Below are 24,995 nucleotides of genomic sequence, written 5' to 3'. Positions count from 1 at the left end.
AACATTTAGAAGTTGTGTGTTGCAGGTGGGGCTAAGGAAGGTGGTAGAAGCCAGACATGACTGCTGGCGATATTACTGAGTGTGCAGTTAACGTGTGTCTGTGGCATTCCTTGAGGCTACTTTAATGCCCTGAGCTTGTTAAGTGCTTATTTAATTACATCGCAAACAGTTATGTCTGGATTTTAATGTCCTTTTAACACTGCGCATTAGCTGGACGAATAAAGAGGATACAAGATCCCAAGTGAATATTTCCACTGGAGCACTGATAGTTTCTTTTTTAAAACTTATAGATGTTCACAAAATCCAGCTATTTCAACAATTAACTGGGTTCCAACCTGCTCCCTGCCTCAGTGATCAGAATCGGTCATGATCCAAGTGTCTGGGAGCAAACAGCATGGCTTACTTACAGGTTACAAAATCTTAACAGTAGAAGACTTTTGATCCCTTCACTCCCTGGAAGTGTCTCATTCCTAGGCTCCGGTTCCAGCAGCCCTCTCCTCCCCTAAGTGGCCCTCCTCTATGCGTTAGCTCATAGATATCACCCTGATCCTCATCCACACCCACCAACCCTCAGCCCAGCACCCGTGGAACCACCCGCACAATTGCCCAACACGCACCGGGCAGAATCTGCAGTGCCAACCCCAAGCCGATTTCCAACAATGTATGTGTTGTCACGGGCGCTGAGGCACACTCTGGTGCTCCAAGTCCAACTAGCAGAGATCAGCGGAGCCTGCAACAGGCAGAGGATTGATTTGTAAACTGGTCAGACTGTAAGACTTTGGCGTGTGCGTCTGTGTCTGCCTGTCTGTGTGCGTGTGCATGTGCGTGTGCGTGTGTGTGTGTGTGTGTGTGTGCATGTGCGAGCGTACACAATTAAAAGGTGGAGACAGGATGGGAATGCTCAAATGTCCACAGATACCAACAGCAATGGTACGACTTCCTAAAAGGGCTGGGCGGTGATTTCTCTGAGCCCCCTCTACCCCAGTGCTGGAGAAAATACCACAGCACCCCCACCCCGCCGCCGCCCCCCCACCCCCTCAACACCTCCTCTGTCCAGCTAGTGCGCTGTGCCACTCCAAATTCAGCAGGGGTGGGGGGGGGGGGGGGGGGGGGGAGTGCCTGAATTGCCCAACATAGGACACAGTGGCTTAGGGACAGTGGGGAAAGTCCAGAGCTGTGCCAAGTCCCCTCCACAGGCTGCGGGCTGGGAGGAGATTAGAAAGCAGAAGGGAGTCAGAAATAATTAAAAGCTGTCGACCGAGACTCCCACCTGGGTTGAGTGTTGGCTAGAGACCCGACCACCCAAAGCAGCCTGGAGAAAAGTGCTAAGTTTAACAAAAGGCGAACTCACGCAGCACTGGGGCCCCACCTCCAGTCGCCAAGACCAGCCTTCTACAGGGAGATGGGTGGCTGCAGGAAGAGGGCATTGAGTTGGGAGGGCTGGAGAACCGCTCTCGCGAATGACACACACCAAAGCACGATTCCTTGTGGGAAACCCTCCGTCCCCTCCCTCCCTCTCACACTCCCCCTGCAACATGAGTTTCTCAGGGCCTAAAGGCCCACTTGATAGGCCTCCACCATCTTTTATTTACACTCCTCCTGCTTGCCTCCTCTGGCTAGTGGGAGACCAAAACAAATTGCCGGGGGGGGGGGGGCAGTGGGGGGGCATGATCCTTAAAATCCAGAAAGCACCTTTCCACACAAAGGGGTGGGGGAAATCTGGTCCTCTCTCTCACCCCTGCACCTCCCCCCAGAAGCAGCTGTTGAGTCTTGGTCAACTGGCAATTGTCAAAGCTGAGGTCGACGGCGAGGGTATTAAGGGTTAGAGGAACCGAGGGAGGTGGAGTCGATACCAGGTCGAGATGAACGGTGAATCAGGCTCGAGGGGCTGAACGGCCTCCTCCTGCTACTTTGTGCTCTCAGAATGGGGCATCCATCCCCCCCCGAGGGTCAAAGGTCAGGAGAAGCCAGCCACGCTGACAGTTTACCACACTTTGCGCCAAATTAAAATAAAGCAGAAACGCCCCGGCTGATGATAAAACTAAAATGTACACACCCTTCGACCCTCCCCACCCCCACCCCCAAAACTGTGCAACTTTGATTTGGGCAGAGAGTGCAACACTTAGCCCGGCCCAATCGAGCGCTTTGAGAAGTCGGAAGGGAAAGTGACACAGCTGACCAACAAGCCAAAATAAAATAACACCACACCCAAGGTTACAGGCAAGGGAAACATCAGCCCTGTTTCTGATGTCTGGCGAATAATCTAGTCAGTCATTCTCTCTCCCTCTCTGTTCCCCCATTCACACTAATATGTTACACCCCTAGGGAGGAGAGCCTAAGGGAGTCACCATTTTATTGATCCAAGAAGTATTGCTTGTAAAATTTGTTCATCTGCTCCAGAAATATGAAGGTGAGAACTGTGTGAGGCCCAAGGCGAGCGTAGTACGGGGTGAAACCCTTCCACAGGCTGAAGAACCCCTCCTGCCGGATGACTCTGATGAGAACGTCCTGAAAAGGGATGGGGAAAAAGCCAGGTCAGGGAGGGTTAAGGGAGTTTCCCCACGACCTGCGTCACCTTTTCCCAGGTAGAGGGAGAATTCCTTTTCTGTGCAGGTCTGTCAGTGGCTAACACTCGGGGTACAGTATTGATGGACAAGCACTTCTCCCTCAATTGGGCTACCCCACATCCCTCGCCCTGCGTTACCCACTCCTCTCTCAGCCCCTGGTATACCCCTCCCCCAAGGTGTTACCCCTCCTCCCAATGGCCCCCACATTACCCCCTCCACCATGTTAGCCCCTCCTCCATTGCTCCCGCAATAACCCTCCTCCCTCAGCCACCATGTTACACCTCCCTCCTATGTTAACCCTCCTCCCCCGGCCCCCGCGCTAAACCTTTTCCCCCCCACATTAACCTCCCTCACACCCTCTTCCATTGCGCCCACGATACCCCCCTCTCCCTTGGCCAACGCGATACCTTACTCCCTCAGCCGAACGATACCCCTCTTCCATTGGCCCCTGCGTTACGCTTCCTCCCTCGAACCCCATTTTAAGCCCTCCTCCCTCAACCTCCAAGTGAACGCTCCTCTCTTGGCCCCCCCATGGCCTTGCACTATCTTTCTTCCCTCGCCACCCCGCCCACTCCACTTCTAGGTTAGCGTGTAAGAATAACACATTGGCTCACCAATCCATTCCTGTATTCTGGCTTTCCATCGATCATTCGCATATTTTGAACTCTGTGAAGTAACAAAAAAAATGCTCATAGCCCTTTACAACATCCAGCTCCAGGGTTTTAAATTTAACACAGACCCACGCTGCACAACATGGGGCAAAGAGAATCGGTCTGAAAAGAACAGGACTTTTTCCCACTTAATTACAGAGTAAAGCTCCCTCTACACTGTCCCCATCAAACACTCCCAGGACAGGTACAGCATGGGGTTAGATACAGAGTAAAGCTCCCTCTACACTGACCCCATCAAACACTCCCAGGACAGGTACAGCACGGGGTTAGATACAGAGTAAAGCTCCCTCTACACTGTCCCCATCAAATACTCCCAGAATTGAGCTCGTGTTCTTACCTGGTTTTTGCAATATCCACTGGCATCGAGGCCGCTGTTGTCACAAGGCCGCTGATCATACTGGCACAGAAATGGCACAGGATGTTATCGCTGAAATAACCTGTGTTCATGGAAGAATACCACAATTCAGAAATCAGAACTACACGCCCTTGATAAAACAGATGTGTCCAAACTGATGTAAAAGCCTGTTGTTACTGACCCGCTCAACGTGCTATTTAGATAAACTTAATTAAAAGGTGCAGAGGATATGTCAGTGTAGTGGCAATGATGCTGTAAAAGCAGCATGGAGTTTGAAAGTTGAAATCTCACTGTAGCAAACTGCTGACATCAGTACGGGTTAGATACAGAGTAAAGCTCCCTCTACACTGAGCCCATCAAACACTCCCAGGGCAGGTACAGCACGGAGTTAGATACAGAGTAAAGCTCCCTCTACACTGTCCCCATCAAACACTCCCAGGACAGGGACACCACGGGGTTAGATACAGAGTAAAGCTCCCTCTACACTGTCCCCATCAAACACTCCCAGGACAGGTACAGCACGGGGTTAGATACAGAGTAAATCTCCCTCTACACAGTCCCCATCAAACACTCCCAGGACAGCTACAGCACGGGGTTAGATACAGAGTAAAGCTCCCTCTACACTGTCCCCATCAAACACTCCCAGGACAGGTACAGCACGGGGTTAGATACAGAGTAAAGCTCCCTTTACACCGTCCCCATCAAACACTCCCAGGGTAGGTGGGATGGTGAAAAAGGCATATGGGACACTTGCCTTTATCAATCGAGGCATAGATTGCAAACGTAGGGAGGTCATGTTGGAGTTGTATAGAACCTTGGTAAGGCCACAGCTGGAGTACTGTGTGCAGTTCTGGTCGCCACATTATAGGAAGGATGTGATTGCACTGGAGGAGGTGCAGCGGAGATTCACCAGGATGTTGCCTGGGATGAAACATTTAAGTTATGAAGAAAGGTTGGATAGACTTGGGTTGTTTTCATTGGAGCAGAGAAGACTGAGGGGCAACCTGATCGAGGTGTACAAGATAATAAGGGGCATGGACAGGGTGGAAAGGGAGCAGCTGTTCCCCTTAGTTGAAGGGTCAGTCACAAGGGGACATTCAAGTTCAAGGTGAGGGGCAGGAGGTTTAGAGGGGATGTGAGGAAAAACCTTTTTACCCAGAGGGTGGTGAGGGTCTGGAATGCGCTGCCTGGAAGGGTGGTGGAGGCGGGTTGCCTCACATCTTTTAAAAAGTACCTGGATGAGCACTTGGCATGTCATAACATTCAAGGCTATGGGCTGGTAAATGGGATTTAGGTAGGTAAGTCAGGTGTTTGTCACGTGTCAGTGCAGACTCGATGGGCCGAAGGGCCTCTTCTGCACTGTGTGATTCTGTGATTCTGATTCAAGTGAAGCTCTGAATTGCCAAACACCAATGTGAAAGTACATAACACCTTTAACATATTAAAATATCCCAAGCTATTTCGCGGGAATAATTATCAAACAGAATTTGACACTGAGCCACTAAGGAGAGATAAGGAGAGGTGACAAAAAGCTTGGTCAAACAGGAGGATCTTAGGGCCCAGGTAGCACCAATGGTGGAGTGATTGAAATTGGGGATGTTCAAGAGGCCAAAATTGGAGTAGCCCCAAGATCTCAGAGGGTTGAAAGAGTCTGTTTGCAAGGCTATGGAGGGATTCGAACACTAGGCTGATCCAAGAAGTGGCCGGCCTTGACCCCCTCTGGACTACACAAGAATCCAGCCCCCCAGACTTTTGTGCACGGTTATTACAGTTGGACAAGGTCATGACCTCCCAGAGAGCGATCAAACAGGGACATTATGACCTGTGGGTTAGGTTGGGCAAAAATGCCTTTTGTGTCAGAGTTGCTCACGCAAGGGGACACCGGCGATTTGGACAGCCCTAAATCTAGGCAGAACGAATACCCATCATTTACCGCAGACACTGGCACACCTGGAACATAAAAATCACAGTGAAACGCGAGTGTGGATGGTGGGATATTCAACTTTGAGGGCTTCACATTTGCCTATGATTCAGTGCATTCCGCAGCATGAGTCAATGGTTTGCCACCAGAGGTAGGAACCACGGCTGATTTCCCTCAGGCTCTATCCAAGCCCTTGCCCCCCCCCCCCACCCACCTTCCAGGGGCATTGAGGGTAATTCTGCAGCAGAGATGGGTTAACTCAGCGGAGCGGGGTGGGGTTGGTATCATGATCAGGGAACCCGCTGCTGGTCTGCAGGGTTCGAGGGTCAAGTTAGGGCGCAGAGGGAGAGCAAGCAACGGGTTAAGGCATTAACAGCAGGACAGTGACGGGCTCCGAAAGGAAGAGATCTCACCTAACCCCAGAAGGAATTGCTTGGATTGAGAGTAGGATGCCAACTGGGCTGCATTCACCACAACAGCTCGGGTCATTGTCGGGACACAACCCTGGAAATACCGAGCAAGGAGAGTCTGAGTTAGTGCGATCCAAAGACAGCTTCAACATTAAAGGCAGGCAAGGCTTGCATTTAAATAGCGCCTTTCACAACATCAGCAAAGTATTTTACAAAGCAATGGGTTACTTTTGAAGTGCAGTTACTGGCACGGTGTATGAAATTCTGTTTTCTAATTTGCACACAAGCACCCACATTAAGTGGTGTTGTTTGAGGGATAAACATTAGCCAGGACACGGGGGAGGATTCTCCTGCTCTTGTTCAAAATAGCCCCACGAGCTCTTTTACGTCCACCAGTGAGGGCAGATAGGGCCATCGGCTTAACGTTACATCTGAAAGATGGTACCTCCGACAGAGCAGCACTCCCTCAGTGCTGGCACTTTGAGTGTCAGCCTCATTACGGGCTCAAGTCTCTTGGACTGGGGCTTTGGACCCACAACCATCTGACTCAGTGGTCAGTGACATGTTACAGTTTTCTCTTTAAATGTTTTTTTATTAAGCCTTGCAAGGCAACTTTGACAGTGTCTCTCTCTCTCTCTCTCTCTCTCTCTGAGATCTGTACCCCATGAAGGACAAGGGCAGACACAGAGCGAGTGTGCGAATGTCAACATCTCCGTGTTTCCCTCCAAGTCAGCACATCTGAGACTTCCAAAGCTCTTTAAAAAAAAAAGAGAGAAGACTGAGGGGTGGCTTGATAGAAATGATTAGGATTATGGAAAGGTTTGATTGAGTAGAGATGATTGTGGGGAACTTTCCTCGTCTTTTAATGCACTTGCTTAAGGGGAAAAAGTGGCCCTGGTGTAGAAGGATACAAGAAATAGGAGCTGGAGTGGGCCATTCAGACCCTCAAGTCTGCTGTCCCATTCAATAAGATCACAGCTGATCTTCGATCTCAAGTCCATTTCTACGCCTGCTCCCCATATCCCTTGAATCCCTCAGTGTCCAAAAAACTGTCAACCTCAGTCCCGAATACACTCAGCGGCTGCGCAACCACAGCTCTCTGGGCTAGCAAAATTCCAAAGATTCACAACCCTCTGAGCGAAAGGAATTTCTCCTCATCCCAGTCCAAAATGGCCGACCCCTTAACCCAGAGACTGTGGTTCCCCCTCCCCTGCCCACCCCTCGTTCTAGACTCTGCAAACAGGTGAAACAGCTTCTTGGCCATCTGTCTGGTTTCAATCCTTTTCAAGAGCAGCATTGTGCTTGGTTTACGTCTGCTGTGAACTTACCCTCCAGAGTGTGAAGAGCCCCTCTTCACGAGTAATGCGAATGAGCGCATTGAACACGTTGGTGTACCCTCTTCGTTCGTTGACAGGTAACCTGCAGAGAAGGAACATTTTTCAAGCTGGGGGGGGGGGGCGGGGCAGGAACATTTTAAAAAGGTTGTTCGTCGCGTATCTCCGACAATTAAGTCGGCCCAGATAAAACACCACGCGGCCCATAAATAGAGGAGCAAGAGCTCCTAGAAGTATGGGGAATGGGAGAGGGTAGCTAAAGTAAACGTGGGTCCCTTTGAGGCTGAGATAGGAGAAATGTTGCTGGGGAAATAAGGAAACGGCAGGAACGTGAAACAAATACTGCGCGCGTCTTCACAGTGGAAGATCCTAGCTGATTATCTAACTCAACTCCACTTTCTCGCCCGATCTACATAAAAATCAAATCAATCTCAGTCATGAATATACTCTTCAGACTGTGACTCCACGTTCTGGACTCTCCCATCCAGCGGGAAAACAGCATCCACCCCGTCAAACCCTGTAAGAGTTCTACATGTTTCATCGAGATCACCTCTCGTTCTTCTAAACGCCAGAGAATATAGGAACATTGTACTCAACTGCTCCTCAGTGGACATGTCGCCTTTGGTGCTTTTGGCCAATCACCTTAAAACCATGCCCTCTGGCTACTGACCCTTCAGCCAGTGGAAACTATCTAAACGCTTCGTGATTTTAAACTTCTCTGCTTGACCTTCGAGTTTTGCTGGGAAAAAATGACACGCTGTGGAAGATTTTCGTCTTGCACACTCCAGAGAGCGATTGTTCTCCATTCCCCACGGCAACAACTCGAACAATTGGTCAACTTGCTAGCCAATCGGCGCCCTTTCCTCATGCAGTATAAATTGTTGTTCCCTTTGAAATTTGGCATTCTTGCATCTGTCCCGATGAAGTCTTAGACAGCATCTCCTTTCTTTTTTCCTCCAGCCATGCTCTAGTCTGTACTACCCAGTGACTACTTAACAGCCTTTAGGTTCTGTTGAAAGTTCCCGGAGCTGAAACGTTAACTGTTTTCTCTCTCTCTCCCCACGTCCGCCGCCTAACCTGCCGTGTGCTTCTCTCTCCGGCATTTTCGAGCGGGAGGCGGGGTTTCATGGCCTTTACGCGTTTTGCTCCGGGCACCTACCTGCCGTCGGCGGTCATCCTGATGAGCGACACCTCGGCTGGCGTCCCGACGAAGGCGCCGATGGCGCCCGCTGTCATCCCGATTCCCGCTTTGAGGAAGAAGTTGGGCGGTGTCCCATCGGGCTTGGTGAGCTTCTCAAAGAGGATGGTGTAGATCCCCAGGCGAGTCGTCGTGTATGTGGCCTGTCTCAGTAAACCAGCGGATAGGCTGTGGGGTGGGTGGGGGGGGGGGAGAGAAGAGAGAAAGAGAGAAGAAGAGAGCATGGGGGAAGCACCTTCTAACGTTACTGCTCGAACAAAGCAACACATGCATCTAACAAGAACGCGCCAGATCCCGCTCCCGGGTGGCTGAGCGCACAACTTACCCATTTTTAGTGAAGGCAAGGGTTACAATACGGCCAGGGCCGGAATGGAGGATTACAAGGCCTGTCTACTCAAAGCTCTCTTCAGAGGACAGCCAGGTGTTGAGGCCACATGCCTCAGGAGCTTCTCCGAGGTGGCGAAGTCAGCAACAGGTCCCCAAGTGCTCCGACGCTCTCCGTTCCTCCTCGGTATAAGCACCCCACCCGATGCCCCGATCCCCCAGGGCACAAGCCAGCTCCCGCACGAGCGTCACCCAGCTGCAGAGCGTGGACGCCAGGTAAGGAAGGGCGGGATTTATGCTTGCTGCGATGCCTGCCTTGGCCGGATAGCCGGCTGCTGTCCATCCCTAAACAGGGACACCCGTGAGCCAGTTTTGGTTTTTAAATGGCAATCGCGGTCGCTTTTGGCAGGACCACCCCATTTCCAGGTTTTTAAGAACTGAATTCAAGTCGGTGCAGCGAGATTCAATGAGCCTTAGGAAAGTTATGGGGCAGAGAGAGGCCATTCAGTCCATCGTGTCTGCGCCGGCCAAACAAGAAATAATTTTTTTTTTTTAAAAAACTAGCTGCTCATTTGAATCCCACCTTCCAGGCCCCTGACCCGCAGCCCTTGCCGGTTACAGCTCTTCAGGTGCAGGTCCTTTCAAATGAGTTGAGGGTTTCTGCCTCCACCACCAAACCAGGCAGTGAATTCCAAACACCCACCAACCTCTGGCTGAAGAAGCTTTTCCTCACGTCCCCTCTAATCCTCCTACCCATCGCCTTAAATCGAACTGGCACCCTCCGGGTTACCAGCCCAGTGAAGTGACCACGCTGCCGCCGTCGGTGAATGTGGCACTGAGGTCAGCGATAGGGGAGGTGGGGGCAGCCTTTGGGAAAGGGCTCACAAGGGGTCCTAGTGCCCGCCGGCTTTGGGCCCTTGGATCGCGGTGAAAGGCAGGTCAAACCACTCAAAGGTTTCAGCACCATGCCAACAGGAGGACTCGCGTTGGCTCCCCTGCTGTTGCCCCCCCCCCCAAGGGGACGGTCGCCTCTCCGTGATGGAAGAGCCCCCCCCACAACAATCAACAGTCTCATCTGGTGAAGGGGAGGCGGGGAGTCACCATGTGGCACATCCAAAGTTCAATTGGTCATGCGTTCACTTAGGTGATCTCAGACTCCGCAATTGTCCTCAGTGCCTTGGAGGGGGGTGAGGTGGTGCAGGTTGCGATGGGGAGGGGGGAATTGGGAAGAAAAAGACAGTCACAGCTTCAGCTCCTGGTGTAACCTGGGGAAATGGACTTGGGCGGGCATCGGCTGCTTCACGTCAGTTCCCAGCCAAGCGTGGTCACGGGGGACAAATGGCAACTTGCTTACCCTGTGTAGATTCCTCCGACGCCCTCAGCCTTCAGGATACTGGTCAGGGCGTGAAAGCTGGTCTTGTATTCCTTGGCCCGCCCGCCTTGGCCGCTCAGCTGCATGCGGTTTTTCACCAAGTCCAGGGGCTGGACAAAGAAGGTGGCGCCCATCCTAAAAAAAAAAAACCACACAACTGGATTCAGGCTTCCATGTTGGCCTTTGCTGTGCTGAGCTCGGGGTGAAGGATGAGCCAGCGCTGGCGAATGACTCACCTCCCCACAGCTGGCGTTGCGGAAGATTATTAGGGCGCTAACGGGCTGGAACCTCGAGGCTGCCCATGGGGAATTGCCAATGGGTGTGGAAGTACAGGATTGGAATGTCTGAAGAGTCACTGGGACTCGAAACGTTAACTTTGTCTTCCTCTCCACAGACGCTGTCAGACCTGCTGAGCTTTTCCAGCAATTTTTGTTTCTGTTTCAGATTTCCAGCGTCCCCCCCGCGGTGTTTTGCTTTTATAATCGGAATGTCTAAGCCCCTCTGGAAGATAAATCCAACCGTGTGCCGTGGAGGTAGCACGGCATGAACAAGACAGCCCTCGGATGCGGCCCACCCTAGGTGTCACACTCACACCACACTGCTCCCTGTTTCTGACTCTAATGCCAGCTATGGTGTTCCGTTAGTCAATTAATGCCTTCCCGTTGGCCTGTGTTCCACTGACAGCGGGTGGAGGAACTGTTCCTTCCTTTCCACACACGTCCGATGGACGGCCACTATTCAGCTGAGGTGACTTGGCAGGAGGTCACATTGTGGCCTGAAGTGACTGTGGACTCCGCGCTCTCACGGTGTTTGCTCTGCCTGCACAATCCCTCCCCCTAACACGAACCGAGCTCTCCTCCAGATGTCCCGCTGCCTCAGGGAAACCCCCCCCCCCCCCCGCCGCCCCCTGACACACTTACAGATTGACGTCATTGGTCCCTTGCCCAACACCCCAGGGAATTACACTTAGGTCCTGGTGGTGGGCCAGGTCACCAAGTGCATTGAGGCTTTTCCCTGTCGTTCTAACACAGCATCGGAGGAGACGAGGGCGCAGAGGTACTGTCGCTGGACTAATAATCCAGAGGCCCAGGGTAATGCTCTGAGGACCCACACTCCATGGCAGATGGTGGAATTCAAGTTCAATAAAAATCTGGAGTTAAAATTCTAACGATGACCACGAAACCATTGCCGATTGTCATTAAAAACCCACCTGCTTCACTAACGCCCTTTAGGGAAGGAAATCTGCCGTCCTCACCCGGTCTGGTCCTACACGTGACTCCAGACCCACAGCTACGTGGTTGGCTCTTAAATGCCCTCTGAACGAGGGCAATTAGGTACGGGCTATAAGTGCTGGCCACCAGCCAGTGACGCCCACATCCCATGAACGAATTTTTTTTTAAATCGATGCTGCTCAGAGCCGGAGAGAGTGAGGTGATCTGCAGGTGGGCTGCACCCTTATAGGTTGATAGCGAAGATAGAAAGGCTGATAGGAAGACCTTTCATTCACCTGCAAGAAAATAACGGGGTGGGGGTGGGGGGGGTTAAAGCAAAACTACACATCACCCAGTCTTCAGGTGTGGTGGTGGTGGCGGGGGTGGGGGGGGGGGGGGGGGGGGTGTCAACAGGACACTGAAGAACATGTGCAGATTAGATCAAACATGCTGCCAGTGTGTTTGATGGTAATTCATTCACATCCACACAAAACAACTGGGGTGCTTCCACATCAGGCTACAAGAGTGGGATGAGAACCTTGGGATGTACACGTACAGCTCCCGTCGTTACAAAGATCATGCAGTGGCCAGAGCAAATGAATCGGACTGGAGCACAAAAGCTGGTGAAGTCAAAGCGGTAGATACTCGGACAAAAAAAGGTGCGACTGTTTGAGAGACACGGGCGAGGTCCTAGACTACAGTAAGAAGGAACATGCCTTCGAACCTAAGTGACTGGGGCCAAACCCTATTGTGGGCCCTTCGAGTCCCTCGATTTAACTGGTTCAGTTCCCAGGGAAACGAGACTCAAGAGAGTGCCACAGGAACCAGCTGAAAGCTGTGAAAGAGTAAACACGACACTGATCTCGTCTTACTGCAGAGCTACGGATTCGGGAAACAAAAGTGGTGACCCATTCTCGAACTGGCCATCTCGGCACAGAGGCTACCTCCACAATTCGCAGCTGCACCGAGGGAGCCTGAGAGACGAACGAGCAGCTCGAAGGCTGTGAGAACACACTAACTGGACAGAGCCTTCGCTATCAGTACAAGATGGGGAAGCACTGATAACACACTGCCACTGTTATCATGGGACAGTGCCAGCATGCAAATTGCAGGAAGGAATATGGAGAGGGTTCGATTCACTTCAATTGGCCACTAGAGTGCTCAGTTCGAGCAGATTTGCTGTTAAGGGAATTTGCGGGGGGGGTGGGGTTGGAATCTCATACCTGGGATGACATCAGCACACCTAGAACTGGTCCATAATAAGTTAAGAGACATCAGGAGTACTAGGCATGTGTTGATAAGGTGGTGTGTGAGACCCCCCCCACGATTTCAACATCCGGGCCCTTCTCGATGTCCCCTGAAATGGTTCAATATGTTGGGGTACATGATAAGGAGGAGCAGGAACCTACAGCGCAGGTCTGAGCTTAGTCCATCTGGCTGACCCTTCAGGCTATAGGGGACACTCGTCCACTTCAGGACGGTCACCCTCACCCTCAACTGTAAATCATTGTCTGAATTCACGCCTACAGCTTATCCGAGAACTTCATAATCACACCCTCAATAAAGTCAGCTCACAAACAAGGGGTGCGAGGCCCCAAATTCTGGCAACTCAGTCATCACAGCGCAGGTTAGATGTAGAATAAAGCTCCATCTACCCATGCTGTACCTGGCCTGGGAGTACTTGTTGGGAACCAGCAGAGGGAGCTTCACCCAACACTCCCAGCAAGGACAGCAGCCACAGCAACTTGCATTTGCATAGCGCCTTCTGCACAGCAAGAATGTCCCAAGGCGTTTCACAGGCACTTTTTAATGAAATCTGACACAGCCACATAAGGAGAGGGGCCCAGCGAGGTTTAGGGAGGGAATTCCAAAGCTCAGGCAGGTAGCTGAAGGTATGGCTGCCAGTGAGGCAGCAACTGAAATGGGGGACGCTCAAGAGCGCAGAGATCCCAGAGGGATGTACAGCTCGGGGGGATTACAGCAGGGGGCGAGGCCATGGAGGGATTCGAAAACGCAGGTGAGAATTTTAAAAATTGGGGCGTTGCTTAACCAGGAGCCAACGTAGGTCAGCGAGCACAGGGACGATCGGAGAGTGGGACTTACTGGGAGTCGGATAGAGGAGGCCAAGTTTCAGATGACCTCAGGTTTATCACCTTTGACTCAAATCCCTCGACATCCTTACCAACAAAGATCTTTCAATCTCAGTCGTGAAAGCTCCAACTGACCATCAGCATCGCTGCCTCAGGGAGGCACTGTTAGTGAGGGTTCCAAATTTCTATCAGCCTTTAGGTAAAAATGTAATCCTGATTTCACTCCTGAATAGCTTGGCTCGCCCCCACCCCACCCCCTAATTGTTGGCTACTCTTCCAGAGGAAATACTTTATTTGTATGCACCGAATCCTCTTAAACAGGTTAAACACCCTCGATCAGATCACCGCTCGTCAACTCAAGGGAATACAAGATACAAAACGGCTCGACGAGCACAGGAGACGTCTAAACACTGCCGTGGGGCAGAATAATACACGTTTCTGTCTCAACTCCATTCGACCTTGACATTCGGGACAGCGTCAAGCAGCCAAAACACCCAGGGATTTCCTAGCTTCGCTGCCGAGTTCACAGTTCTTTGCTGAAATGTCACCGGTGTCAGCTTTCGCAGTTAAAGCATTCAGGGTGGAGAGGGGCTCTGCACAGCGTTGGTGCTCCCAAGGCAGAACAAGGGCCTCAATTCACTCACTTCCACATTCAGGGCTCCTAAAGTGGATCGCACCATTGCGGAGGAGGTGCCAAGTGGAGGTCTGGCACGTGCCGGAGGTGCGCAGCCGAGGGTCCTCAAGGAGATGGGACAGGGGCTGCGCGAGACCCTTGCTCCTAACTTTAATAGCGGGTTGGAGTTGGCACCTGCTCTCTCTTGAGATGGCAAGGAGCGAATGGACTACCAATTTTTAACATGGGGGGAGAAGGTAGAACCTCGGTAACTATGGGCATTAGCTTGAAATCAGTAATACAACAGCCTGCATCTACGTAGCGCCTTTAACAAAGCAGGCCCTCCAAGGCACGCGGCAGGAACAATTTGGCAAAACTTGACACCGGCTTGCAGGAAGATCAGATTGTACTTGAATTCTATTTTGGTGAACAGCTGATTTGAAATAAGTCACTTTAACATGACAACTTGTCATTTATATAGCGCCTTCAACCTAATGAAACAGCCCAAGGCGCTTCACGGGAGCAATTAAAAAAACAAAGTGCAACACCGAGCCACATAAGGAGATTTTGGGCCAAAATCTGAGGTAGGTTTTAAGGAATGTTTGTAAAGGAGGAAAGTTGAGATAAGAGAGGCAGAAAGGTTCAGGGAGAGAATCCCAGGCAGCTGAAGGCACGGCCGCCAATGGTGGAGTGGGGGGTGGGGGTTGCTCAGGAGGCTGGAGTTAGAGGAGCACTGAGATCAGAGGGCTGGGAGGCTGGAGGGGGTTACAGAGATAGGGAGAGGAAAGGTCACGAAGGGATTTGAAAACAAGGGCGAGAATTTTAAAATCGCAGCGTTAATTGACAGGGATCCACGCAGGTCAGCGGGCACAGGGGCGATGGGGAAATTGCTGAGGGTTAAGATACGGGCAGCAGAGCTTGGAGGATCTCAAGTTTGCAAGCAAGGGGCGGGAGAAAACGGGAGGTGAGGGAAGACAGAGGCGACTATTGGCATGGCTTCCGTACACAGCATCCTCCTGTCCACAGCAGAGCTCTGAAAACGGGCTGCTCCACTTGAGCAAGTGGACTGGCAATGGGGAAGATGCTAGTAGGAAGCATCAGGGACACAGTCACCTTGCGACTGCTTGGACAGAGGAGCCTCATCAGGGACAGGCAACTGTCAGGGGACAGCCTGTGGAAAAGGAGGGCTTACTAATCCAATTTACTCATCTGGAGAAAGGCACCAGCTCAGTGGATGAGCAATGAAAGCAGCGGAAAGTGATGGAAAAACATCAGGAGGTCTGGGAGCCTCTGTGGAGAGAAACAGATTTAACCTTTGAGCCCAATACTGCAGCTTTCCAGGACCGAGGGCAGTGGATGAGGCAACTGTCCACCCAGGCCCTCAGAAAGCTTTTGACAATCTCCCTCACAAGGGGCAATCGCACCAAGTGGACACTTGCTGGGCGAGTGGGGAATCTGCAGTGGCGGATTCAGAATTGGTCAAGTGCCTGAAGGCAGGAAACGGTCGTCCATGGTTTCAGGTCCGCTTGGGACCCCGAGTGGGGCCGAGGCTTATTTACCACTTTGACCACCTGGGTGTAGGTGTTGAGGGCAGCGAGACGCGTGCAGGGGGTCAGGATTGTGCGCAGCCTCCGCAACCCCTCCAAGTGAACCTAGATAGGCTGAGGTCACTGGGCTGGCGTCCGGCACGTGATGCAGTGTTATGCGCGTGCGGCGGGAGCTGCAGCCGTGAGGTTCAAGCTGAGTAAGAGCGTGTGGAACAACAGCCAAGCTGCGAGCCAACCAGGCCGATGCCCTCAGTGGTCTCCTCTACAGCGGTGAGGCCTGGGCAAAACATGCTAGGCAGGAGAAAAGGCTGAACAGTTTTTCACTTGCGCCATCTCAGGCATGTCCTCAGCGTCTCTTGGCAGGAACAAGGTCACCAACTCAGAGGTCCTGGAGCGTGCCAATTCCATCAGCGCACACTCGTTGCTAAGCAGCGACATCTGCGCTGGCTCAGCCACATTCATCGGACGGATAATGGCGGCTGCCCACTGAACTGGGTCACGCCCTCCTCGGCGTCTACACTTCCGCTACAAGGAGACCAGCCAGTGAGATACGGAGACGGCGGCCACTGGGAATTGGGAGGCAGAGTCGCTGATGGCCATGCCCTCTGGGGGCTGACTGTTTGGAAGGGCTTCGGGAGAGGCGAGTGGAAACAAAGCCCCCAGCTGAACGAGAAGAGGCCCCAGGGAATGGTGCACCATCTCAGCCCACTGTCGCCCTCTGGAGCAAATACGACAGAGGCTGCCACCTCAGGGTGGAGCCTCTGAACCACTCCAGGCGATGCTCAACCCAGAGTTGACCACCTTGGCGCAAGCCATCGTCTTACCAGATAGAAGGCTGCCAAAGAGGTGGAGGGGTGCGTGAGTCAGGTCAAATGCTAAGTGCCTGCACACCCTACAAAGAAAACAAAAAAAAATCACACCAGATGTTTTTGCCTTTTTGATGCCACTTCTCCAAAGGTTCACGACCAACACCGCAAAACTACAGCTAAAAAGCAAACAGAATCTAAAGTGCACTCGAGGTCTATTCAATGTAAAATGAGACACCATTTTGTGCTAATACAGAGACTTGGTCAGGCCTCAGCTCCAATACGGTGTTCAGTTTGAGTCTCCTCATACAGTGAGGGGGTACTGAAGCTTCGAGAGGATGAAGAGGAGGGTGGCTAAACTAATTCCCGGTTTAAAGTACTGACTTACCTGGATAAGCTCAAAGAAGCTAGTCACTGTAGTTTATAGAAATGTCGACAGAAAGGGGTGAATTTATCAAGGTAAAGAAATACTTCCTGATATCACCCCTGAATGGCCCGGTTATAAATTTTAAGGTTTATCCCTTGTTCTAGACTCCTCCCACCAGAGGAAATGGTTTCCACGTATCTAACCTGAATGCAGGTCTGGTGGTGCAGCGGGTAGTGTCCCTGCCTCTGAATGAGAGGCTCTGGTTTCAAGTCCCACTCCAGGACTCGATGGCCATGGAAGGTGTGTTCACAGCCTGGCCAAACAGGTTGGGCATCAACCCGTAAATCCTTCCAACACACGCCAACGGCAGGCGGTAAGAGCGGGAGAGATTCCTGGTCAGCCAGGAATGATGGGAAGAAAATGAAGCCTCCACCATCACTATCCATAGCTCCAGACTGCAACATGCTTGTAAAAGTGTGCGTCGCCACAGCAACTCTGACTCCATCAGTGAACTATACCGCACCACACCCCATCTACTTTTGACTTTTAAAACACCTCGATCAGATTACCCTTTAATCTCTGATACTCAAATGAATAAAGTTTATGGCTTTTTTCAATCACTTATCTCATTCCTTTTGAAAGTTACTATCGAATCCGCTTCCACAGCCCGTTCATAATAATAGAGATTCCAACTATCCACATCAGGGCTGTCCTGTCCCGTCCCCCACGTCCCTGCTTGTAGCTACTCCTACCAGGGAAGCTGCTGTCATGGCCAGTCACGCTTGTCTAGTCTTACCCCACCCTCACACAGCTGCCGCCCTGTGACGTCTGTCATCCAACTATATGCCGAGGGTCGAGCCCTCTTTCTGCTGGCCCACGCTTTTGCCCTCTCGATCCCTTTGGGCTTTTCAGATCATTTTCTTATCCGGATCTCGCTGTGCAGAGTTCTGTTTGCTCTTGCAACATCAAGCGCCTCTTTATTTGTCCTGCAGTTTGGAATACGTCTGAGTGCCCACAGTTCAAAGGCCCCTCTATTTCCTTCCACGGATCTTTAATGTCCAGGTTTCTGAGGCAAACCGGAAAGTGGACGGGTTGCAGCTTCACACGAGTATTTTCCCTTGTAACCAGCTTGAGTTTTTTTTTAATTGTTGTCTTAGAAACATTGAAACTAGGAGCAGGAGGAGGCCATTCAGCCCTACGAGCCTGCTCCGCCATTCATTATGATCATGGCTGATCATCCAACTCAATAGCCTGCTCCCCGCTTTCTCCCCATACCCTTTGATCCCTTTCGTCTTCACAAGTTTACTTCTGGCTGTCTCTATCCTCCCGACTTCAGGCCATAGTGTGCCGGGTGTATAAATGCCTGGTATCAATACAATCGCTATAAGTGTACAGGACTTTGCAGACACCACGCCTGGAGTACTGTGCGTTGTCCTGGTCTCTGTATCTATACAAGGATATACTCACCTTTCAGGCCGGCAACGGAGGGAAGAAGGCAGAGAAGTTTAATTAGATCGATTCCTGGGCTGAGAATTTTATCCGCCGAGAAAAAATTTCTTGAATTAGTCTCTATTCCTAGGAGGTTTGAAGAACAAGAGGTGATCTAATTGAAACATATAAAATTCTAATTGAACCTGGCAAGATAAATGGGGTTTCCCTTGAACGAAGGGAGCAGAGTCTTGAGACTAGGGGAGCCGGCCATTTTAGGACTGAGGAGAAGGAGAAATTTCATTGTTCAGAGGGGCTGTGAATCTTTGCAATTCTCTACCCCAGCAAGCTGTGGATGCTCAGTCCTTGTGTGTATTCAAGACTGAGAGCGAGAAATTTTTTAGATGCTAGGGGGGAAATCAAAGGTCTGTGGGGATAGGGCAGGATTTGAAGTGGAAGTTCAGCCACAATCTTATTGAATGGGGGGTGTTTCAGGTTCGAATGACAGAATGGCCTACTCCTGTGTTAATGGTATGCTAATTACATTAAGATACACAGGTGAAGGGCATAATTAAGTACCTAGAGCACTTGTAAAACGAGACCGCTGGGACACTGTGGGGGTGGTATTTTTGGAAGCAGACATATGTAACGCTGCATTCTGTAAATACACCTATTATCAAGGAAAGTATTAGTGGCTAGTTTCCTACTTTGCCAATTGGCTTGGGAAGGACATTACACCCTGCTCCAACTTCTCATGTCTTTAAACCGAGTTTCTGAAATGGGATGAGTTCTGTTTCTCAACATCAAATCCCTCACCAGAGCAGAAAATGTTGCAGATTTCCAGCTCATAATTCACATGTTTTAGAATATAACTTCTAGTTTTAAGAAATTAAAGTTTTAACATAGAAAATGGGGGCAGCTGGTTCATAGAATGCTAAAAGCCACTTTGAAGTAAATGCAATTCAAACAAACTTGTAGTCTATTATACCAGTTGGGGCCACGTTGACCTAAGAGGCTAACAGCTAGATAGGTAAGATCATATACAGAAGGCTGGCTCACTTAGCTAAAGAACTGGAGACATGATGTTTGCAGTTATTCCCACAAAACGGTAAGTGATTTCCTAGAATTAAGGAAAGTTTTGGAACTAAAAGGTGGTTAATGTGCATTTTTACTTGGGATCAGGACATGTGTGTCACCTTGCCATGGAGCTAAGTGCGAGTCTTTATTTTGAGTTTATCTCTGTGAATCCAGTTAGGGCAGAGCCTGCAGGTTAGACTAGTTGAAAGAAGCAGCGAACAGTCTGTGTCAGCTTTAGGTCCTATGTAGCTAGTAGCTCCTTGGAAATCGAGGCTCAAAGCCAGGCCTGAGGTAGAGTAAATGCTAGGTCTATCGTCCACGATGCAGCCTGTGAGTGGCAGAGAAGAGAGTGGCCGAAGACTCTCAGACGTTTACAGCACAGAAGGGGGGCCATTCGGCCCACTGTGTCCATGCCGGTCAAAGATCTAATCCCGCTTTCCAGCGCTTGGCCCATAGCCCTGGAGACTATGGCAGAACAAGTGATTATCTAAATACTTCTTAAATGTTATGAGAGTTTCTGACTCAACCACCCTTTCAGGCAGTGAATTCCAGACTCCCACCACCCTCTGGGTGAAGAAATTTCTCGTCAACTCCCCTCTTAGCCTTCCACCTCTTACCACTAACCCACCAACTCCCCCAGACCACAAAAAGTCTGAAAATTAGTGACCAGGAATTGCATTTGAGCACATAGGACAGAATGTTTTATGAACAACTTTGGGATAAATCAAGCAGAAGTCTGGAAAATCAGGGGAAATATTCCTATCTGACCACATTCCAAGCAAGGGTAACTGGGTAGCCTGTATTAAATACTGGTAGTAGCCATTTAATGGCAACTGAAGATTGCTGGTGATTTCATTACTGGATTTCTTTCACTTAGTAACTACAGTAAACTGAAATCTTTGGGTCAATAAGCTTTTGAGCATCACTGAAAGGAGCGCCTGAAGCACCAGGAATTGTGAGGTGAACGCAGGTTAGGTTCATATTTAGTCTCTGAATCGAACAGTCACCCGATCCAGTTGGCAGGGCGATGTCTCAGGGAGAGGATACAAGCCCCACTGAAGCGGCATCAATTCCGAGAGAGGGGAGCACATAGGGCACCCCCCCCCCAAACCTCGACAGCCCAGCTTGGACAGACTGTCCAGTGGCTCGAGGCCAAGGGACCCCGGCATTGCTGGGATTCTTTTCCAATATCTGTCTTCTGGTTTTTCTTGGGGGGGGGGGGGGTGGTCTTTATTCAAATACACTCACTTGAAGGGCAAAAAAGGTGAGGCCAGTTTAATCGACTTCCCCCTCACATGGATCCTCACTTCAACAATCGATTGATTGGTCTGGGGGGACTAAAGCTAGCAGCTTGTTCCAGCATCAAACGGAGCAGAGTGTCAAACAGATAACAAGTGCAGACAACTAACCTACTGATGGCTCAGCAACTGAACTCCCCCCCTACCTGCTCTTGCAGCCTCCGAACTGAACCGACAGCGAGGAAGGTTTTGTGCCATGTCGAGCGACAGTGGGGGGAAGGGTACAGGGCAACGAGTCAACACTCGGTGGGGGGGGGGGAATGCTGTGGAACTGCACAGCTCAACCTCCCCAGATGGGCTCAGCTGTGAAGGTAACACGTAACACAGCCCATCTGGCCCAAGAGGGCAATAATTCTTAACTGCCCGCTTGTGCGGAGGCTGGTCCCAGGGGCTGGCATTGCCAAGGCTGATGTGTTAGCCCCTTGGTGCTCAGTCTTGGGACGGTGGGCAGAATCAGCCAATCGGGACCCCGACTTGCCCACGGCTGAACGTAGTTCGTGACCCTCTGGACGCAGGGTCCCTCCCAGTGGGTTGTGATGTTACCCCCCCGCATCCCCTACCCCACCCACACACCCGATTCATTTTCTGGCTGTGAAACGACGCCTCGGGGCTTACTTAAAGGCCATCGTCGTCGTGATTTTCTGACGGAGATGTCATTTAAAGCAGCCAATCGCGCTGGCCAGTCACCTTCACCAGGTCTGAGGAACGCAACTCGACAGGGACCAAACCCGCCACTAACGCCCGATGAACAGAACTCTCCTCGCGCGAGGGCAAGCGAGAGAGGGAGCCGTCGGGAAATCCGGCGCTGCCCGACTCAGCCAATGGCTGACGTTATTCTGGTCTGAAGCAGCCAATCAGCAGAGGGGGATTGGGCTCAAGCAGAACAAACCCTGCACCCGTTGGGGGGGGTGGGGGTGAAGCAGAGGGACAGCGGAGAGGTGGGGTGGGGTTGGGTGAGGTGGGGTGGGGTGGGGTTGGGGAGAGCAGAGGCCAGGAAAACATTTCCGAAAGGGCCAAATTCCCTTGTCGACAAGGCGGAATTCCGTCAAAAAAAGCAGAGACTACTCGTCCCTGGAGCGGGAGCTGGGATTCAGCATCAGGCAAAGTGGGAAAGGAAGAAAGTGACCGGAAGATTGGGTTGGCTAAAGGGGGAATCGTCTCGATAAAAGGCAGTTCACCTTGCTGCCATTGCAAGTTCGGGGAGTGACCGGCTTGGCTGGGGGGGGGGGGGGGGGGGGGGGGGGGGGGGGTCCACAGGGAGCCTGGAGCTGTGGAATCCAGCCTTGTGAGGTTGGTAATGGAGTCGGAGGGTCACTTAGCCAAAGCTAATGGAAGGTCACCCCCACCATGAAATCTTGTAAGAAGAAATAGGAGGAGGAGGCCATTCAGCTCCTCATGCCTGCTCTGCCATTCAATGAGATCATGGCTGATCTGATGATCCTAACTCCACTTTCCTTCCTTTTCCCCATAACCCTTGATTCCCTTAAAGATTAAAAATCTGTCCATCTCAGCCCCGAATATACTTAACAACCCAGCCTCTGCAGTAAAGAATTCCACAGATTCACTACCCCCTGAGAGAAGAAACTCCTCCTCATCTCTGTTTTAAATGGGAGACCCCCTTACTCTGAGATTATGCCCTCTGCTCCTAGGCTCTCCCACAAGGGGAAACATCTCTCATTCTTCTAAACGCCAGAGAATACAGGCCCTCGGTGAATAGTCGGATAGCTGAAGAGAAAGCAGAGTGAATTCCAGAGAGAGCTGATGGGTTGGTCTGGAAAAGTGAACGAACCTTAACGATTTCATAAGAACTCCGGGGGTGGGGGGGCGGGGGGGTGCTTGGGGAGAATAGAAAGTACAGCTGAGTTTTTGCTTAGTCTTTGTCAGCTATAGGGTTACATTAATAGTGCTTACATTAAATTTGTTTTTGTTTAAAATCTTGCAGTTCACTTAGTTAATGATTGTTGGGACTACGTCTTTAAACATTAATGGACTCTAACCAGGTCATAACAACACAGAAAAATCTCAATGGGAGATCCAGATAAAGGATAAGAACCGATTTCTTTTTAAAACACAATAATTAGCCTAGGAGATTTAACATTACACCAAGTGCTTTTCACACAAGTTCTCATTAACCCTCAATGATTCACAGGCACCCGCCTACCCCACCCCAACCTCCCCCCACCCACCCCACCCAACCCAACCTCCCCCCACCCACCCCACCCAAGCCCCCCCCCCAACCCTTTGAGTCTGATGTGACTCTTTTTCGGAACATTTCTGAAGACGAGTCATATTGGACTTGAAATGTTAACTCTGTTTCTCTCTCTCCACAGATGCTGCCAACCGGCTGAGTTTTTCCAACATTTTCTGTTCTGATTTCAAGTTTCCAACATCCGCAGTTTTTTGCTTTTACCCCGTTTAAAATTCCCATTTTTGTGTTCAAATCTGTCATCTCTCAACCACCTCTGTAATCTCCTCCAGCCTCACAACCCTCCGAGATCTCTACACTCCTCCAGTTTTGGCCTCTCGAGCATCCCTGATTTAAACGGTTCCACCACTAGCATGTAAGATGTGAAGGGAATTTGCATAGTCAGATAAGTGAAGGGGTTGTTGGACTTCAAAGGGGTTTTAGTCTGTTTACAATTAGCCAGATAAGCTGGGCTGAGAAGTGTGTTTATTTTTCCCAAAGGTTACTGACAATATTGGCAACATGAAAGTTTTTATATTATGAGGAAGATACAGTTTCAAAGACATATGGAACAATAGAATTTACATTTTAAAAAGAGAGATTCATAGATAAAGGGGAATGAAAGGCTATGTGGGAAGAAGCCCATGTAAGATCTAGTAGGATTGTTTGAAATAGCCTTAATGAAGCCTCCAGCCAGTTGTGCATAAGCCTACTATATAACAAAACTGAAGTTGGGGAAAAGCCATTTGGAATTCCACTGTCAAGTGGGTATTGTATTAACTTGCTGTTTCTGTTTTAAATCCAAATTCTATTTTGGACTGTTGCCTTAAAGGGGGTATAACTGGGAGTCAGGTTAATTAGGGATTTTAGGAGTTATTATAGTAGTAAATAATTGTAGCCTTATGTATGTGCTCAAAATCTTTTATGTTGTTAATAAACATTTTAATTTAACTTTTAAAAATCTCTAAAGGTCTTGGTGGGACTTATTACTTCCGAATTCAGCGCACACATCTTGTAATGAATACAAATTGCAAAACCATTGTGATAGCGCGGCCAAGTTTCCCTCGTGAGATTTGGTCCGCCCAGCACACATCACCGACCACACGCCACAACAATATTGACGCGGGAAACCCCATCTTTTCTTCCAATAGTGACCATGGGATTTTATTTACATCCCCACACGAGGTGACAAATGCAACCCCAGCTTAGCATCTCATCAGAAAGATGTCACAGAACTGTCCCAAAATAGAGCCGCACTGGGCTCGAAACGTTAACTCTTTCTCTCTCCGCAGACGCTGCCAGACCTTGTGTTTTTCCACCACTTTCTGCTTTTAATTCCACATCTCCAGCATATTTTGCTTTCAATTTAAGATTAAGAGGCCAGTGCAAGGTAATTAGAAAAAATAACTTAAATTCTTAAAGTATCTAATTTATCTACAAGCACCCAACAAAAATGCAATCCTTAAATTGTATATCATTTACATGTATCTAAAACAGCAAAATAAAATCAGTTTAATGTCGATCATCTATAAAAGAGCAGAATAATAGCAGACTAAATTCTTAGTGCATACTCTTTTTTTATATATATATATATAAAATGCAGCAGAACAAAAGCAGACTAAATTCTTAGCGTGCAAACATCCAGCAAAACCGTCAAGAAAAAGTAAAGCAAGATCCCATCTGGTTTGCACAGGTCCAGAGTGGCCTTAAACTCAGGGAAACTTCATAGTCGGCCAACAAAAAACCCCGGGCTGCCGTCAAAATGACGGCCCGAAATTTAAGTTTAAAGGGGCTTTTTATTTCGTTTGAAGCCGTCGGAGCCTCCTATTTTGTTACTATTATTAATTTAGTGTCATGTTACGTTACCCCGCAAGGCCTCCGAAGAGGAACTTGATGGATTTGGGGGAGGTCCGTGCTTTTTCCCCCACGTTCGCCGGCGCCATCTTTCACCAAGGTGACTCTCTGGAGCGAGGGCGTGCGCGTCACCGCAGGGAACCACGCGCGGGCGCACACGTACACGCTTGGTGCGTCAGGGCGACGGCTGTGCCGCGCGTTATAGGCGCATGCGCTGATGGGGAGGGACACTCACCTGCACATTGCCCCGCCCACTGGAACCAAAGGGATAGAAGCAAAATACTGCAGATGCTGGAAATCCAAAACAAAAACAGGATCAGAAATACCTGCCACTTTCCAAAAACAGTTCCTCTGACATGTCCTCCTT

The 24,995-nt window shown here is 50.3% G+C and overlaps 1 protein-coding gene across 1 annotated transcript; it reads right to left on the bottom strand.

The window, feature by feature from the left end:
* Nucleotides 1-2,338: 2,338 nt before the first annotated feature.
* slc25a11 (solute carrier family 25 member 11) lies at nt 2,339-24,765 on the bottom strand. Its single transcript, XM_041178705.1, has 8 exons — nt 24,641-24,765; nt 10,135-10,287; nt 8,418-8,624; nt 7,253-7,343; nt 5,928-6,018; nt 3,576-3,675; nt 3,182-3,233; nt 2,339-2,508 (listed from the first exon to the last, which is right to left on the bottom strand). The coding sequence occupies exons 1-8, from the start codon at nt 24,715-24,717 to the stop codon at nt 2,353-2,355; spliced, it is 927 nt and encodes a 308-aa protein (XP_041034639.1). The 5' UTR covers nt 24,718-24,765; the 3' UTR covers nt 2,339-2,352.
* Nucleotides 24,766-24,995: the final 230 nt, after the last annotated feature.

Source organism: Carcharodon carcharias, chromosome 33 (assembly GCF_017639515.1).
Source record: "Carcharodon carcharias isolate sCarCar2 chromosome 33, sCarCar2.pri, whole genome shotgun sequence".
Taxonomy (NCBI): Eukaryota; Metazoa; Chordata; class Chondrichthyes; order Lamniformes; family Lamnidae; genus Carcharodon; species Carcharodon carcharias.
Note: the sequence above shows the minus strand (reverse complement) of the source record. Positions and strands in the feature narration are given on the sequence as shown.